This window comes from Dendrobates tinctorius, unplaced genomic scaffold (genome assembly GCF_039654945.1).
Source record: "Dendrobates tinctorius isolate UK_male_01 unplaced genomic scaffold, ASM3965494v1 ptg000001l, whole genome shotgun sequence".
Lineage (NCBI taxonomy): Eukaryota > Metazoa > Chordata > Amphibia > Anura > Dendrobatidae > Dendrobates > Dendrobates tinctorius.
In genome coordinates this window covers 18801465-18820038 of record NW_027361669.1, presented here as the reverse complement: position 1 = coordinate 18820038, position 18574 = coordinate 18801465, and the positions used below count along the sequence as shown (strand labels likewise).

The window sequence follows — 18574 nt, the reverse complement described above, 5'->3', positions numbered from 1 at the left end:
CCACAGCCAGAGTCAGTACATCCGAACTATAAGACGCACCCACCAATTTCCTCTCCACATTTTTGGAGGAAAAAAGTGCCTCTTATGGTCTGAAAAATACGGTATTTAATTATATGTACCAAATGTCCAACTGTGGGTCTGTATTTGGGGGATACAGGGCAAAAACTTAGAACAAGGATGAATTCAACACCACCACACAATAAAGGAAAAAAGACTAGATCTACCTGTGGCCAAACATTTTTGTATCCCTGATCACAGCATCATGGAAATGAAATTACTGGTATGAAAAGGTAATTTCAAAGAGGCAGAAAATTTTGGGAGTACAAACTTATGACAACCTTTGACACACTCAACTAAGGTTTCTCCCCTTCCCGTACTGGTAGTTATAGTCCACATCACTTGAAATGGCTATTGCATTATTCCTATGTCCTGTTGTGCATAGCTGTTGTGGAGCTGCACAGAAACTACCTTTACTACAAAAAGATGCCTGATTACAATCAACACTTCCAGATGCCCCACTTCTGTGTTTTAGGCAGCCCCTAAATCTAAGAAGCATCAGTCAGAAGCTCCCTGTCCTCCCCAACAGCTGCAGGAACCTTTCCTTGCAACCAGAAAAAAATGTAAAGCCTGTCAATTTATAATGACCACGGACAAGAAAAAGATCCCCAACTCACATCAGGGCTACAAGATCCCAGGTTCTTTCAGCTGCATCACATCTAATGTGGAGTACTTAATTATATGTACAAAATGTCCAACTAGGGGGCTTTATGTGAGGGGAGACAGAGCAAAAACTGAGAACAAGGATGAATTCTCATCGCCACACAATAAAGGAAAAAAGACTAGATCTACCTGTGGCCAAACATTTTTGTATCCCTGATCACAGCATCATGGAAATGAAATTACTGGTATGAAAAGGTAATTTCAAAGAGGCAGAAAATTTTGGGAGTACAAACTTATGACAACCTTTGACACACTCAACTAAGGTTTCTCCCCTTACCGTACTGGTAGTTATACTCCACATCACTTGAAATGGCTATTGCATTATTCCTATGTCCTGTTGTGCATAAATATGACTCTTCAGATTTATACTGTCTGATGAACAGACCTGAGTAACCTTGAAAGCTTATTATTTGTTGGCATCTTTTCAGTTAGCCATTGAAAGGTAACCAGCACTTTATATTTTTTCTAGTTGGAGTTATACATTAGTGATGGCTGAACGTGCTCGGATAACGTGTTATCTGAGTATCTTTGGCATGCTTGAATAATATGTTCGAGTACCTGTGGCTGCATGTTTTGCGGCTGTAAGACAGCCTGAATGCATGCAGGGACTGCCTAACAAATGGGCAATCCTTGCATGTGTTGCGGCTATTTAGCAGCTGCGAATCATGCATCTGCGGGGACTCGAACATATTATCTGAGCACGCTGAAGATACTCCGATAACACCCGAGCATACTTGGATAACACCTTATCTGAGTATCTTCGCTCAGCACTATTAAACATACATGGCTGAAATTATGCAGCTAGTGTATGATACATGATGCCCGTGATTAGGGCAGCATGCATCAGCTGTCAGGTCCCCTTCAATAATCCACTATGCATATCATCTGCCATATAGACCTACAAGCCTATACTTTGCAGTGTTAAACACGGACAGCTCACGGGTGGCACACAGATGTCGTCTGTGTGCTGTACGTGGTTTTTCACGGACCCATAGACTTGTGTTGACCCTTGTCATCCCTGCTGCAGGAAAAAAATGCTTGTGTGTTTTGCATGGACACACTGTCAATGTGTAGACACGGACATGTGCATAGCACGTACAGGAAACAAGGACTTGTGAAGGAGGCCTCAGTCTCAGCCCTTGGGATTTGTTGCTTTGCTTGTAGACCCAATGAAGGGCATGTGGCGCATGTTAGCTAGTGGGTAGGCCATCTACATTTAGGTCCCAGAAGTTCCTTTACGGCCTTATTTACATGTCCACATGTTGGTCAGTATTTCTCATCACTGTAAGCCAAAATGCTGATTCCCTGGGAAAACACCTGGATCTATTCCTGGTTTTGACTTGCAAATGCAGATGAAATGCTGACCAAAAATACTGACTGGTTTAGTGTTGTACTTGCTGTAGAACTTAAGCAAACACATTTCTGTATAACTGTATGGAGCTAGGCACATTGCCATGGTTTGCATATTTTCGCTGTTCATCTTCTCCTTTAAGACGTGTAATCTCACAAATTTGATATCAAGTGCCCTCACTAGACAATCTATTTTTTGGCTGGACTTTTACGCAAAGTACAATTGTATTTTGTGTTCAATACTTTAAAACAAACGATTTTGATTATTTTTTCCTGATTTTGGGTTAAAGTTATTATCTGTTGCAGCGTCCCTTTGACTCCAATCTCAAATCGGATGGAAATAGGCTTGCAACATATCTTAACTATGTAAGTACCATGTTACTTGTCCTGCGACCCCTTCAGGTCTGCATTTTATTCTCACGTTTAATTTTATAGAAAGAGGAACCTGATGTATTCAAGCGTTTAGGGACGGGCAATCGTGTGGCTACCTTCCTGAACTACGTAAGTATGGTAGCTCCAATAAAGCTGGAAGGTTGTACACCACAAAGCGGGAATATAGGAGAGTATAATAGTATGGCTGCAAGAAACAGAGGTAGTATTCATATAGCACAATGGCCTAATATCATACCATTCGCTCGCACTTCTGTTTTTTTCAGAGGCGTGGTTATAAATTGCAGTATGTGTAACTCGCTCATGCTGCCATAATCTGAATCTCCTGACATATATATTTTAAGAAATACATGTATTCCTAATAATTTTTTTTTCTAGGACCTGGCATTTTATGTTTTTCCTCAGAGTAAATGATCATCTTGGAGTAATTTACTCTGTGAAAGGGGTGTGGTTTTCTGAAAAATATCATCTTTTATTCCTAAATCATGTGTGGCACTTTCTGTTCAGCCTTATTCACTAGGTTGCTTTTCTGGATAGCTAAAAAATCTGTACAAACAGTGGTGAAAACTAGTAAGATGTCTGGTCTTTATAACTGCATGTGAGTCGCCCCCCAGGGCTGTGGGGGTACTCTGTACTGGGCCGGTGTCAGCGGGTGGTGTGTCACAGCAGCGGTGACCTGGTCCGTGGCCCTGGGCGCCCAGATAATGGCGGGGAATGCTTATGGTGGAATGTAGTTAATGGAATAGTTCGTGACGCCACCTGTGGTGTTCGGCAAGTGAGATGTTAGGCCAACGCTGCAGACAGATCCTCTGGGACAGATGGTGTGGTGCAGCGGTGATGTTATAGCCCTCCACAGGCAGGGCTGTTGTCCCAGGGCTGAATAGGTGAAGTGACACTTAGATGGTGTAGTGTCCGGCGCAGGGGATGCAGCAGTGCCAAGCAGGCGGACGCAGGAAGGAATGGAGTACACACCAGGTCATGTAGTTCCAAAGCTTTACTCACAGTCTGTAGTGCCCGCTTCTGTGCCGTGTCCTCCGGGTCAGGGACTCAGTCAACCTCCAGGCAAGATAGGACGCTCCCTTCCAACACTCCGCTAACTTATGTGCCTTTTCTGAACGTCTCCTCTATAGCGCCTTTAACCCCTTACCTACAATGCACGTAATATTCCGTCCATGTGACCCTGGACCTAACTACCATGGACGGAATATTACGTCCCAGCGAACAGCGGCGCCCACGTGGTGATCGCGGCTGGGTGTCAGCTGATTATCACAGCTGACACCCGGCACAATCTGTCAGGGGCGGTCACGGACCGCCCCCGACACGTTAACCCTTGTACACCGCGATCAAACGCGATCGCGGTGTACCGGGGGATAAAGGGAAGCATCGGCAGGGAGGGGGCTCCCTCCGTGCTTCCCTGAGCCCCCCACGGCAGCGCAATGTGCAGCGCTGCTGCGGGGGGCTCTTTGCCTACAGGCCCCCGGATCCAAGATGGCGACGGGGGGCCTGCAGGGAGCTGACTACCTCACTGCCTGCAAAGCGCAGGCATGAGGAAGTCTGCAGCAGTGCCTGTGACAGATCACTGATCTGTCACAGTGATCTGTGATGTGACAGATCAGCGATCTGTCACAGGACAGTGATGTCCCACCTGGGACAAGGTAATAAAGTAAAAAAAAAAAAAAAGTGTTAAAAATAATTAAAAAAAAAAATCGCTAAATAAATTAGTAAAAAAAAAAAATATTCCCCAATAAATCCATTTTTTCAAAATAAAAAAAAAACAAAAACAATAAAAGTACACATATTAAGTATCGCCGCGTCCGTTACGACCCGCCCTATAAAACTGTCCCATTAGTTAACCCCTTTAGCGAACCCCTTAAAAAATAAAAATAAAAACCGAAGCAAAAAATAATGATTTATTATCATACCACCGAACAAAAAGTGCAATAATGCGCGATCAAAAAGACGCATATAAATATCCATGGTACCGCTGAAAACGTCATCTTGTCCCGCAAAAAACGAGCCACCATACAGCGTCATCCGCAAAAAAATAAAAAAGTTATAGCTCGCAGAATAAAGCGATACAAAAATAATTATTTTTTATATAAAATTGTTTTCATTGCAAAAAACCGACAAAACATAAAAAAACGACCTAAATGAGATATCGCTGTAACCGTACCGACCCGGAGAATAAAACCGCTTTATCAATTTTACCGCACGCGGAACGGTGTAAACGCACCCCCCAAAAGAAATTCATGAAACGCTGGTTTTTGTTCATTCTGCATCCCAAAAATCGGAATAAAAAGCGATCAAAACATGTCACGTGCCCGAAAATGGTACCAATAAAAACGTCAACTCGTCCCGCAAAAAATAAGACCTCACATGACTCGGTGGGTCAAAATACGGAAAAATTATAGCTCACAATATGTGGTGATGCAAAAACTATTTTTACAATAAAAAGCGTCTTTTAGCGTGCGACAGCCGCCAAACATAAAAACCGCCATAAATAGTAAATCAAACCCCCCGTTATCACCCCCTTAGTTAGGGAAAAATAAAACTAAAAGAAAATGTATTTATTTCCATTTTCCCGTTAGGGTAGGGTTAGGGCTAGGGTTAGGGCTAGGGTTAGGGCTAGGGCTCAGATTAGGGTTAGGGGTGTGTTGGGGTTAGGGTTGGAGTTATAATTGGGGGGTTTCCACTGTTTGGGCACATCAGGTGCTCTCCAAAGGCAACATGGCGTCTGATCTCAATTCCAGCCAATTCTGCGTTGAAAAAGTCAAATTCTGCTCCTTCCCTTCCAAGCTCTGCCATGCGCCCAAACAGTGTTTTACCCCCACATGTAGGGTATCAGCCTACTCAGGACAAATTACAAAACAACTTTTGGGGTCTAATTTCTTCTGTTACCCTTAGGAAAATAAAAAATTGGGGGCAAAAATATAATTTTGCGGAAAAAAATGTTTTTTTTATTTTCACGCCCAGGCGTTATAAACCTCTGTGAAGCACTTGGGGGTTCAAAGTGCTCTCCACACATCTAGATAAGTTCCGTGGGGGGTCTAGTTTCCAAAATGGGGTCACTTGTGGGGAGTTTCAATAGTTTAGGTACATCAGGGGCTCTCCAAAAGCAACATGACACCCGCAGACCATGCCATCAAAGTCTGCATTCCAAAACGTCACTACTTCCCTTCCGAGCCCCGACGTGTGCCCATACAGTAGTTTTCTCCCACATATGGGGTATCAGCGTACTCAGGACAAATTGGACAACTTTTGGGGTCCAATTTCTCCTGTTACCCTTGGGAAAATCAAAAAATTGGAGACTAATTGATCATGTTTGTGGAAAAAATACGATTTTTTTATTTTCATGCCTGGGCATTATAAACTTCAGTGAAGCCCTTGGGGGTTCAACGTGCTCACCACACATCTAGATAAGTTCCTCAGGGGGTCTAGTTTCCAAAATGGGGTCATTTTTGGGGGTTTCCACTGTTTAGGTACATTAGGGGCTCTCCAAAGGCAACATGACACCCGCAGACCATTCCATCAAAGTCTGCATTCCAGAACGTCACTACTTCCCTTCCGAGCCCCGACGTGTCCCCATACAGTAGTTTTCTCCCACATATGGGGTGTCAGCGTACTCAGGACAAATTGGACAACAACTTTTGGGGTCCAATTTCTCCTGTTACCCTTGGGAAAATAAAAAAAATGGGGACTAAAAGATGATGTTTGTGGAAAAAATACGATTTTTTTTTATTTTCACGCCCGGACATTATAAACTTCAGTGAAGCACTCGGGGGTTCAAAGTGCTCACCACACATCTAGATAAGTTCCTTGGGGGGTCTAGTTTCCAAAATGGTGTCATTTGTGGGGGGTTTCTACTGTTTTGGTACATCAGGGGCTTTCCTAACGCGACATGGTGTCCGATCTCAATTCCAGCCAAAAACGTCAAATGGCGCTGCTTCCCTTCCAAGCTCTGCCATGCGCCCAAATAGTGGTTTACCCCCCACATGTGGGTTATCAGCACACTCAGGATAAATTGCACAATATCTTTTAGGGTCCTGTTACTTTTGGAAAAATAAGAATTGAGAGTGAAAAGATCATTTTTGTGGAAAAAATATGATTGTATGTTATAAACTTCTGTGAAGCCCTTGGGGGTTCAAAGTTCTCACCACACATCTAGATAAGTTCCTTGGGGGGTCTAGATTCCAAAATGGTGTCATTTGTGGGGGGTTTCCACTGTTTTGGTACATCAGGGGTTTTCCAATCGCGACATGGTGTCCGATCTCAATTCTAGCCAAAAACGTCAAATGGCGCTGCTTCCCTTCCGAGCTCTGCTATGCGCCCAAATAGTCATTTACACCCACATATGGGGTATCAGCGTACTCAGGACAAATTGCACAATAACTTTTAGGGTCCTGTTACCCTTGGAAAAATAAAAATTGGGGGTGAAAAGATAATTTTTGTGGAAAAAATGATTTTTTAATTGTACCACTGTACGTTATAAACTTCTGTAAAGCCCTTGTGGGTTCAAAGTTCTCACCACATATCTAGATAAGTTCCCTGGGGGGGTCTAGTTTCCAAAATGGGGTCATTTGGGGGGGTTTCCACTGTTTAGGTACATCAGGGGCTCTCCAAACGCGACATGGCGCCCGATCTGAATTCCAGCCAATTTTGCATTGAAAAAGTCAAACGGCGCTCCTTCCATTCTGAGCTCTGCCATGCGCCGAAACAGTGGTTCCCCCCACATATCAGGTATCAGCGTACTCAGGACAAATTGCACAATAACTTTTGCAGTCCAATTTCTCCTGTTACCCTTGGTAAAATAAAGAAAATTGAACCTGAAGTATTTTTTTGTGAAAAAAAGTTAAATGTTCATTTTTTTTTAATATTCAAAAAATTCCTGTGACGCACCTAAAGGGTTAATAAACTTCTTGAATGTGGTTTTAAGCACCTTAAGGGGTGCAGTTTGTAGAATGGTGTCACTTTTGGGTATTTTCTATCATATAGACCCCTCAAAGTGGCTTCAAATGTGATGTGGTCCCTAAAAATAAAATGGTGTTGCAAAAATGAGAAATCGCTGGTCAATTTTTAACCCTTATAACTTCCTAACAAAAAAAAATTTTGGTTCCAAAATTGTGCTGATGTAAAGTAAACATGTGGGAAATGTTATGTATTAAGTTTTTTGTGTGCCATATCGCTGTGATTTAAGGGCATAAAAATTCAAAGTTGGAAAATTGCGAAATTTTCAAAATTTTCGCCAAATTTCTGTTTTTTTCACAAATAAACGCAAGTTATTTGAATGCAATTTTACCACTAACATGAAGTACAATATGTCACGAGAAAACATTGTCAGAATCACCGGGATCCATGGAAGCGTTCCAGAGTTATGATCTCATATAGGTACAGTGGTCAGAATTGTAAAAATTGGCCCGGGAGTTAACGTGCAAACCACCCTTGGTAGTGAAGGGGTTAAGTGTGAAGATCTCCTAGTAGTGAGTTACACTGGAGTTCCACCTATCAGATGTTCTCTACTTGTACGGCAGACAGCTGTAGCCTGCTTCGGGGACTCCTTACTCCTGAGTCCCGGCTCTCTATCCGTGTTGCTCTTATGCCCCCAAGTCTTAGATGGGAGTAGTGCATTTACAGCCTACTACTCAACCGGTGTCTGCTGCAGAACCATTAGTGTCCATACAACTTCGGGGACCGGGCCCCGGCCTTGCGCTTAGAACTTCTAGGCAGGGTTCTCTCCTAACCCACGTCCTCTGTGTTCCCTTTTCTCCTATGTTCCGTACTTGTCTTTCTCTCTTATGGAAGCTCAGGTTTCAGTTCAACGTCTTTTTCCTTCTGTCCTTTCCCGTGCCAGCAGACCCGGGTCACTCAGGCCTGCTGCAGCATTCCTTCCTCCATCCCTCTTCCAGGGATCTCCACTCCTCTCCGAGTGGCTTCCTTCCTCACTGACTCCATGTCAGACTCTCCTACTGACTGACCTGTAATCCTAAACCTTCCCACTCTTTTATGTATCATCAACTCCACCCACCTCCCAGCACGTTTAGTGTTCCGAACAGGGAACCACCAAAGGTGCTCTGCCTCTCTCTAAGCAAGGAGCCGCGATGTGGTTTTGCTGAACTACTCTATTGTGTGGGGTGCGAGTGTTGGTGCGTGGTCAGGAGTTCCCACCTTACCTGGATGGTTGGGCACCACACCTTAGGAGAAGGTGCAGTACCTCTGTGGCGACTGAGCCTCAGGGGCGCCACACATGCATGTAGTTTTCATTGAGTCACATTTGTTCATGGGGTAATGTGAAGCAATTTGCAAACTCAAGAACGTACAATCACAAAGGGAATGCTTCCAAGGAATACTAAACTACCTGCCATCCTCACATTAGGTCACCAACGCTCCAATATCATTATTGTACCTAGCTTATATTGTCAAAGAAATTTCCACCAAAATTGGTTTGCGAAATGCACACCCACTTTCGACAAAGCCATGCCCCCTTGTCGGAGAAGGGACAGAAAGGGTCTGAAACACGTAATAAGTATAGGGTAGGAAATTTTAATTTTCCAAATTATTATTTTATATTAATAGTATTGCTTAATATTGAGCAGAATAATGCTGAAACCCCCTATAATACCACATGAGCTCCCACATAGCCCTAATAAATATACAGTATAAGCCCCCATATAGCCTCCTTATGCACTGTATTTATTCTGCAGCCGGACAATAACCCCATACATGCAGCAAATGTAATTAAGAACTAGGGTAAGGAAGAACAAGAAATCCTGAAAGTGGTTCTATCCCTCACAGAGCTGGCCAGCATACACTCTGGATGTTTGATCTCTACAGGCACACCTTAAAGGGCTTTTCTGCAAACAAAATACATTTTGATTACTAGATCTTAGATTAAAAATAGGTTCCACAATTGGATTTGTTTTAAAAATGTTTTTTTCCTATGCTGAGATAATCTCATAAATGTTCCTCTGTTATGTACTGTGTTGTGATGGCTGTGTCTGACCGTGCAGGAGCATGGTCAGATATACCACAGCTCCTGGGCAGGGGAGGAAGCAAGAGAGTATACAGACAGGACAGCACGGGATCACAGCTGATTCGTTCTGTGAGGTATACAAGTTTTTAAACAGGCAGGGAAATGTTTTCTTTAAAACTAACAGCTGCTGCAAACCCGTGCTGTCCTGTCTGTTCTCTCTTTTTGCTTCATCTCCTGACCGTAGCTGTGGTATTTGCAGTCCATGTCACCATACGGTCAGACAGTAAGATAAGATTATCTCAGCACAGAAATATTTCTTATTAACGCGATCAATTTTGAAACATATTTTTATTCCAAGATCTATTGATTAACGTGCACTTTGTTCATGGGCAGTTCCTTTAAGTCTAATCCTGGATCCAGGTCACATTGAGATTTCATAAGAAACTCCTCAAAAATATGCAGCAAAACTAAATCCCAATAGATGTCAGACTCTGGAAGTAGCTTTTGGAAAATGGTGAAATGCTCATCGGGTAATATAATTTTGCAAAGTCACTGTTACATCATCTTTATATGGTTTCAAATGAATATCAAATATTGGGTTATAAAAAACCCTTTAAATTGTCCATCCTTACTTTTGACCTGTCTGTACAAAATGACTTCTCCCGAGAAGTAACACAAGCATCATGTTTAGCAGCCTCATAGTTCTTTTATTTTAGTTGTAACTTTGTATCCTCTTGTAGCACTTTGTAACACCTTTCTATATTGTGTACCCGAACATTCAGATCCACCATCGGCCAATATTAAGTACCTGTCTTACTCTTACAGGCTGTGCTGTTTGATGGAAAAACATGTTGCTAGTCAGGAAATGTTGGTTAAATGTTTACTACATGAATAAAAATGGGTTAGCCACAAATACACAGGAAACCTGCACATGAGATGTAACACGGGCAGAGCAGTACAGACGTGTTTATCTACAATTCTTTAAGAAAGTGGATTTTCCATACAGCAATTTGAGAAATGAATAGCTTCCTAGAAAGAAATCACCCCTTTTTAGTTGGTGTTTCCATCTGATCAGAGTTGGTAGAATATATGCAGCCCCTACTGCAGATGCAAATAAGTATTGCTAGCTGCTAACTATATAGTACTATGCTTGTTAAAAGATATTTTTTGTCTACTTGTCTATTATGTAATATTGAGGATAAACATGATGATCCAACTGTTCGGGGCAAATAAACATGAAAGAAAATGGCCCCCTAATTTATGTTAACATTCTGTTAACCAGAGTGGTATGTGTCTACAAAAAATATTGTCCCCCCCTTCTGTGTGTGCCAAATAAAAATGTATACAGCTTCCCCCGATGCTGACACCCCCAAACGAGTCAACCTCTTGAACTCATTTTGATGATTTCTGATTGATTTCCCTTTTGACTAAAATAGTAAAGAGCGAGAGAGGGGACAGAGTTCATGTTATTCCAAGGATCTATACAGCCATCCTTTAATTTTGTGTTATCCACGGCATTTTAATTTTTAGTGTTATGCAGGATTAGAAACATTTTTTCTCAGCATTTATCAGTGTGGTGTATTTACTACTGCAGGTCCGCAACATTCAAGAGACAAGAACTTGTGGTGTTCCAGGTCTTACAGTTCATTTAGTGAAACATTTTTTAACACCTTAAGATATTTTCTATAAAGTGATTTTGACTTTTCAGGTTTCAAAAAATAGGACTATCAGCAGGAACCCCTTCTTAAAGTGCTAACTTTAATGGTGTCTCAATACTTTGCTCCTTTACAGAATACTTTTGAAGGGCCCAACTAATTATTGCATTTGCGCCTTTTTTATGTTTTGACCCTTTTTCTTTCCACCTAATTCATCTTTCCATTTGTGCCTTTTTTACTTTAAAGCAGTGACTCCTTGTAAACTTTGCGTTTCTGTGCGGTGGCCGCACACGTCAAATCGCCGCATGCGGATGCATCCGCATACAACACATGTCCATGCGTACCCAATGTTAATGTGAACCTAGCCTAAGATCAGGTTTTATGTAGAAGAATTTGGTGAAAGGTACTCTTTAGCCGTTTGAGTTCCCAGATCTTAAGATTAAGCTCTTCCACTAAAAAATAATAAGACCATGATGCACACGAATACTACAGTATTGTACTTTTGTACAGTGTTGTACTTTTAATGATGCAAATACACAAGTCCATAGACTTAGCACAAAGTCTTAACATGTTTATCCAGAGAAAGGATAATGTTCCATGGGGCAGATGCTAATTGATTGTCCCATATTAGAGGATCAGTTACTTTCTAACTCAATATAGGGCAGTCAAACTAATTTCCTGGATCAACGTTTAGGACTAATACCAATAGCGTGTAATAATATATTTTTATAGCAAAACTGCCACTCCATCTCCTTGAGCTTGTTCAATGAATCAACTGTAGAGATGGGCAGACCCCTGGATGTTCGGGTTTGTCCGAATAGTTAAAACAAAAAGTTTTGGTACCAGAACAGCACCAGGACCCCATTCCCTTGAATGAGGGGCCCCAAACATCCGGTGTCTGCCACGCTGTCAGGTGTATGACAGTGCGGCAAACACTGCCTCTGATCGGCAGTAAAATCATTACCACCCATCAGATAGTCGCGCCAGCGAGATCTGTGATCGGAGGTAAAAAGTTTAGCTACGGTCACTGGCATCGGGTGATGGGACTACTGCTTCATTCAATCAACGCGTGCTGCCTCTAATAACAGCAAGAGCAGGCGGCGGCTGATGGGAGTATTCATCAGCCGTCGCCTGCACTCTAAATAAATAAAAAGAGAACTGTGTGGGTTCCCCTGTATTTTTGGTAACCAGACAGGCAAAACTGACGGCTGTAGGCTGCAACCCTTAGCTGTCAGCTTCAGCAAGGCTGGTTATCAAAAATAGAGGGGTTTCCACGCCGTAACTTTAAATTCTGTAAATAATTTTTTTTAAAAATCATGGGGGTTACCCCATTTTTTATAACCAGGCAAGTTAAAGCAGATAACTAGGGGCTGGTATTCTCAGGCTGGTAAGGAGTCATGAATATTGGCCCCCCAGCCTAAAAATAGTGGCCCTCAACTGCCCAGAAAAGATGCATCTATTAGATATGCCAATTCTGGTGCGTTGCCCGGCTCTTCCCACTTGCCCTGTGGTGGCAAGTGGGGTTCATATTTGTGAGGTTGAAATCACCTTTGTATTGTCCAGTGACATTAAGCCCATGGCTTAGTAATGGAGAGGCGTTTTTAAGACACCTATCCATTCCTAATCCTATAGTTATATTGTAAATAAACACATAGCAAGAATAAAGTCCTTTATTTGAAATAAAAAAAACATAGTTACACTTACCTAACGCCCATTCTATTGAAGATCTCGTCTCATGTTACAAAACAAAATTAAAAAACAATAATATCCCTTACCTGTCGGTCGTTCTGTCCCATGCTGTAATCCATGTGTGCACTTAGCCTAAATGTTTGACCACGCCAGGGGTGCACTAAGCACCTGTACTTGTTTTCAATAGTCATTCTGTGCTGACAGACTCCTTTTTACTGCTTCCCGCCTGCCCATAGACTGTAAATGTCCGGGCGATCTTGCTCATACTCTGCTTTGATGATCTGGAATTTCACCGTACAGCTAAATTCGATCGTGTAGCTGCAGACGTGGGGATCCAGCTGTCAGGCACAGACAGTTTATTACTGTCTGTGCCTTCTCCATTGCTGTATACATTGTGATAAAAAGCGCTGTGTACACAGTGATAGGAAGCGCTGATGGCCTTTCTTTCTCCATTTACAGCAGTCATGTAATCACTGTGTATAAGGAGGGAACAGGAGCTTCTGGGACATAGGAGACCCAGACAGCTTTGCTATGCAGTCAGCAGACTACATTTGCCTTGTAACTGGGGTTAATACACCAGCCACCAGCTACAAGGGAAATAAGATGAAAATTAAAAATATTTCAATCTTCCGAATAGGTCTTTTATGACCTTATGGGGGCATGAAATGCAATATACAATAAAAGGAACTACAGACAGCTTATTTTTTTCTACCAATATTGCCCAATACCACAAAAAAGAGTGAATATGACAGTGACAAAAATAAAAGCCCCATGTACCACCAAAGAAAGATTCAAAAATAGCTTGAATATCTGAGTGAGAATATTTTAATAGCTCTTTAAACCACATGTGCGCAAAATCCCTAAATTTTGTCTGGTAAACAAAAAAGGTGGGTAGATGGACCGCTCTTGAACTGCCTACGTGTGCTGTGATTCTATATTGAACTTATACTTATGGGACCACTGGCTCCTTTTCGCTAGCACCGTATACTCAACTCATCTCTAGTAGCTACGCTCTTGAACTGGTTCATAACCTTGGTCTCTCTTGTCTGCACCTGCTGTCCTCATACACAGACACCCAAAATTGTAGTGATGCCTAATGGCGAAGGCTAAAACGCAGTTACCACTCCTTCAGGCATACTTTCATAACACATGAGAAGGTGTCCCTTATTTTTAAGATTGACTATCCACACTAACCTCTCTTCAACTCATGCTCAAAGCCATGTCACCCACCTAAGCATCAAAGCCAAATGCCTATGATTACATAGTTCTTTGAGGAGAATAATGGGTATGGGGGAAAAATAAGTCTGCCAGCAGTAATGACTGGAGCTCCGTCAATGATTTTCTGCTAAATATCACTTTTAGCCACTGCTACTTAGTATTTTTTTTTTATATTATTCTGCTCCTGCTTTATTGTTCACCAATTTTCACCATTGGTATCAATTTAGTCTTTTGTTGAATGTGTCCAGTAGAAAGTGTGCGTTTCGGGAGTTGTGCCGCCTTCTTCACCAAAAGAAGGCACAGTTGTTGAAACGCTCGTCCATTTGGCTTCGATAGACTTTTAATAGATAGAAAGGAGCATTTTTTTTTTAATCTGCTTCTGTCATTGTTAATAAATATCACATTTCCCTATGTATGTGGCTGACTGTACTCTTGTCTGGAAGCTCAAGTTTCAATACTGTTTTTCTCAATCATTTACAAAACATCAAATACATTGTTGTGGCAATGTGCACATTGGTTTTATGTAAATTATTGAATTCTTGTTTTTTTAAATTTGAGTTTTAATTTGCAAATCTACAGACTAATTTTAGATTAAATTTGCAGAAATTAGTGAAAGTAAATCCAGACCATTAGCAAATTGCAGGTGTGATCCATGCAGGTTGTGGTAAAGATTTACTGCAAATTCCACTTTATTCGTATGTAATTGGTGTGAAAATCTGTAGCACCTCGTCAACGTAATAAGCAGGCTGAAGATGTCAAAATCTTTTGATCACTGCATGTGGTTGAGGTCATATGACATATAGTTTGGTTCTAGAAGTTCTGCATTTTTAATTTAACTTTCACATGACTTTTCATAGATGAGCGATGTTCAGTCGGGGGGTGCAACTGTGTTTCCCGATTTTGGTGCAGCAATCTACCCCAGGAAGGTAAGTTATAAACGCCAAAGCATATTAGTAAAAATTAATAATATAAAGTGATTTTTAGCGCTCAGTTATACAAGCCTAAAGAAAATCAACAAAACATTTTATGCCATTTTGTGGTATAATCCGCTCTAGATAGTAGGACAATTTGATATGTGACAGATTTTGCAGCACAATTTGCAACTTTTTATGTTGCTTGTAAAATTACAAAGTAGCCATGGTCTCTTGAAAAGCTTCAAAATGCAAGAAGAGTTCATGCAAAAAGGAACTACACATCTAAAAAAAGAGAAAAAGACTTCATTGGTATATAAATGGAGACAAAGACAAATTAAAAAGGGTTGTCCACTACTCAATCCCTTTTCAATCACTGTTTTCCCCAAGTAAAATAATATCTATACTAGTCTCCAGTGCCAGTGCCATTCCAGTGATGTCTGCACTGCCTCTTCCATGGCCAATCAGCGGCCGCCTCATTCTCCTCATTCTCTCCTCCTTTGGACAAATCCAACATCTGTAGGAAGTCGGAGGAGCCTCAACTTTCACTACTTCCAGATTTGTCTACCATCCACAGAATGGGAGAGAACGTGTGAAGCAGCTGTTGATTGGCAGCAGGTATCACATGACACAACAAAGTCGCAAAAGCCCTGGAAAAGACAATGTCCACATCACTGAAATGGAAAAGAGGTGAGTATAGGTGGTGTCTTCAGTCACCGCTCAGTGTATAGAGAGCAGCTCATCACTCATCATTAGGACCAGCTGTCAGTCAGTGCCGGGGGACGTGGTTACAGCCACTACTATGAACAGACTGGTGACTGATGCTGTGCTGGTGCCATTCCTGTGACTGAAACCCAAATTCTGCCTGGAGGAATAAAGTTAATTTCCTCCCAGCAGTGACGTTCTAATTTCCAGCGCTGGGCAGGTTCAACATGTTATTAACCTGCATATTAAGCCCAGGTTAGCGTTATTTTTAAATGGCACGCTTACTTTAAGAACATGATAGGGCTTTATATATAAGATGTTACTTTGGCTTTGTAATTGTACGTGTACATCGCCATTCGTTCTTTGATTGTTTTATGTGACTCGTTTTTCCATTGTCTTCTGTAAGTTTTGAATTTACGGATTTCAAAACTAAAAAAAATATAAAACAAATACCAAAATGGGTTAATTACAAATGCCTCGGGCCAATGTACCGGCTCTCTAGAGCAAGAAAACCTTAAAAAACAATAAATCTATAAAATTTATATTGGATCCCTGCAGGAATACACATTAATCCGAAAGAAAACAAAATATTGGAAATGTACAAATAGCGCCAACATATTGTTAGAAAAACTTGGTTATTAATACTTTATAACTCATCAATATAAGGCAAGAAATAAGTAGAAAAATAAATGCGACATCAACCCATATCAAAAGAAGGGGATGAAAAAAAAACAACCCTCTTATATTTATATTTCCGTCATAAAGAAATTCTTGTTTTTTTTGTTTTTTTTAATTCATCAGTTCAGTGGGAATTTATCATTATAGGGCTACTATGGCTCTAGTAACTTCCATGACAGAAGGTGATATTGTGACACCATCTACAGGGAGATGTATCAGTAGGAGTGATAACACCAAGCCCATTTTGCCTCCTGTAGGAAAAGTGAGCAGAGCCGGGATAACCTTTTTTAATCTACAGATCAAAACATGTCCATACACATGCGATGAGTATTGAGCTGAGTTATCATTTGGCTGACACAATCTTTACTGACATCCACCATACACATGGAAGTTCTGCTTGACCAGGTGTTTGTTTTTAATGCAGAGAGTGGAAAAAGCTACTGCCAGACATCTGATGGAAGCTTTTCTTCTCTGTGATATAAGCTGCTAACCGTTGTTTCTCCTTCCCCCATGACGGCACCACGGAAAGAGGGAATCCGCCCCATGGGGACTGGAAACCTACCAATAAAAAGGTGGTACCTCTCTCCCGCATCAGTTGGTTTCCTGTCCCCACAAGGGAACCTACAGACTTACCGGACGCCGGGGCCGACCAGTCTGGTGGATGGCAGCGGGAGCCCCCTGTCCCAGCTGGGGCAGTTACCCGAGGCGCCACCGCTGGGGTCAGCGGGCCTCTAGGGTTTGTGGGGAGAGAGACGGCAGCAGGAAGATCCATCCTTCCTCAGGATGGCGTCCTTCCATGGCGGCTGGAAGCGGCCCTGGGCCGGAGCAGGTACCAGGGTGGGAGTGCGCCAGCGGATGCAGGTATCCCCGCACGAGCCGGCAGCCGAAGGGGATGCTGCCGCCGCGCAGGACATCATTGAAGCTGGCGGGGGTGCGCTGGCACAGAGGCCGGCAGGCCGGTGAACGCCACCCGCGCAATGCATCTCTGGGAAAGCCGGCGGTGGAGCGCACGCGCGGGGCGGCAGGAGGAGACACCGCCGCCCGCGCAATGCACCTCTGGGAAGCCGGGGGTGGTGCGCGGGGCAGGGCGGTGACACTCACGCGTCGTAGGACGGGAGGAGACGCCGCCGACCGCACAAGGCACCTCTGGGTGGTGCACACGCGCGGGGGGGCGTCGCAGACCAGCTGGGGCGCACAGGGAAAAAAAAAAAAATTCTTGTTGACGTTCGCCCTCACGTGGCTTAAAAGCGCACAGGGGGCATAGCGCGGCCTGTCACCTGGAGCCATGAGTACGGAGCCAGAAGAACAGCAGCCACTGGACATGTCCTCAGACACAGGACACCAGCAGCAGCCACGGAAGTCACCGCAGCAGCACCGGAAGAAGGAAACGAAGGAGCAGCCACAATGACACGGCAGCAGTAACCGTTCAGAATCCCGACGCAGCAAGGAGTCCGGGGGGGCAGGAGTCCCAAAGGACAAGCCGCGTATAGATCCGGGGCCCATGCCTGATTCGGTATCCTCCTTCGGGGGCTGGCGGGTAAGTGGACTACATGAGCGTATATGCTGTAATTAGGGCCTGTCCTCCTCTTGTAGGGGAAGAAGTGTACACAGAAGTCCAACCACAAGGTTTGCCCACTTTGTAAGGAGGAGCTCCCCACGGCATGGGATCCTGCATTGAACATACAATATGCAAGGAATCCCCAGGGTTCGCTGCTGACCTTAGAGCCCCAATTGCCCACCAGGTAGAGAACACCGTCAAAACCCTTCAGGGAAAAAGAAAAAAGCATAAGGAACCCGAGTCAGATCCTAGTGAAAGGGAGAGCGGATCTTCTTCAGGAGACACAGATAGCCCGTCGTCCGGCTCCTCGTCTTCTGAGGAAGAAGGTCGCAGCTGCTTCCCTATAGAAGAGACGGATAACTTAATAAAGGCTATTAGAACCACTGTGGGCTTAGTAGACCAGGATACAAATCCAGCTCACCAGACATAGCATTCCAACATCGGAGCACGAGACCGCTGTGTCAAGGCGCACAATCCAAGGCAATGAGAAAAGAAGTGTCCAGCTCCACGATGTTGTGAAAAATATTCTTTATTCACTCAATAGAAATGAGGTTTAAAAGCCAGCATGAGTTACAAGGCATGCGATCGATCTACGCGTTTCGAGCGACTAAGCACTCTTATCATGATTAAGAGTGCTTAGTCGCTCGAAACGCGTAAATCGATTGCATGCCTTGTAACTCATTGCAACAGGAGCAATAACACGGACACTAATGACACTCAGGAAGGCCATGTC

At 43.0% G+C, this 18574-nt stretch overlaps 1 protein-coding gene across 3 annotated transcripts in view; it reads left to right on the top strand.

Moving 5' to 3' along the window:
* Positions 1-18574, top strand: part of P4HA2 (prolyl 4-hydroxylase subunit alpha 2) — a 146074-nt gene that overhangs the window by 113555 nt on the left and 13945 nt on the right. Inside the window, exons 12-14 of one of the 3 annotated variants that reach the window (XM_073569882.1) lie at positions 2377-2436; positions 2506-2571; positions 14847-14915. In XM_073569882.1, the coding sequence (XP_073425983.1) occupies positions 2377-2436; positions 2506-2571; positions 14847-14915 (195 nt within the window). The remainder of the gene's footprint in view (positions 1-2376; positions 2437-2505; positions 2572-14846; positions 14916-18574) is intronic. The other 2 variants (XM_073569928.1, XM_073570004.1) reach the window with 2 other exon arrangements.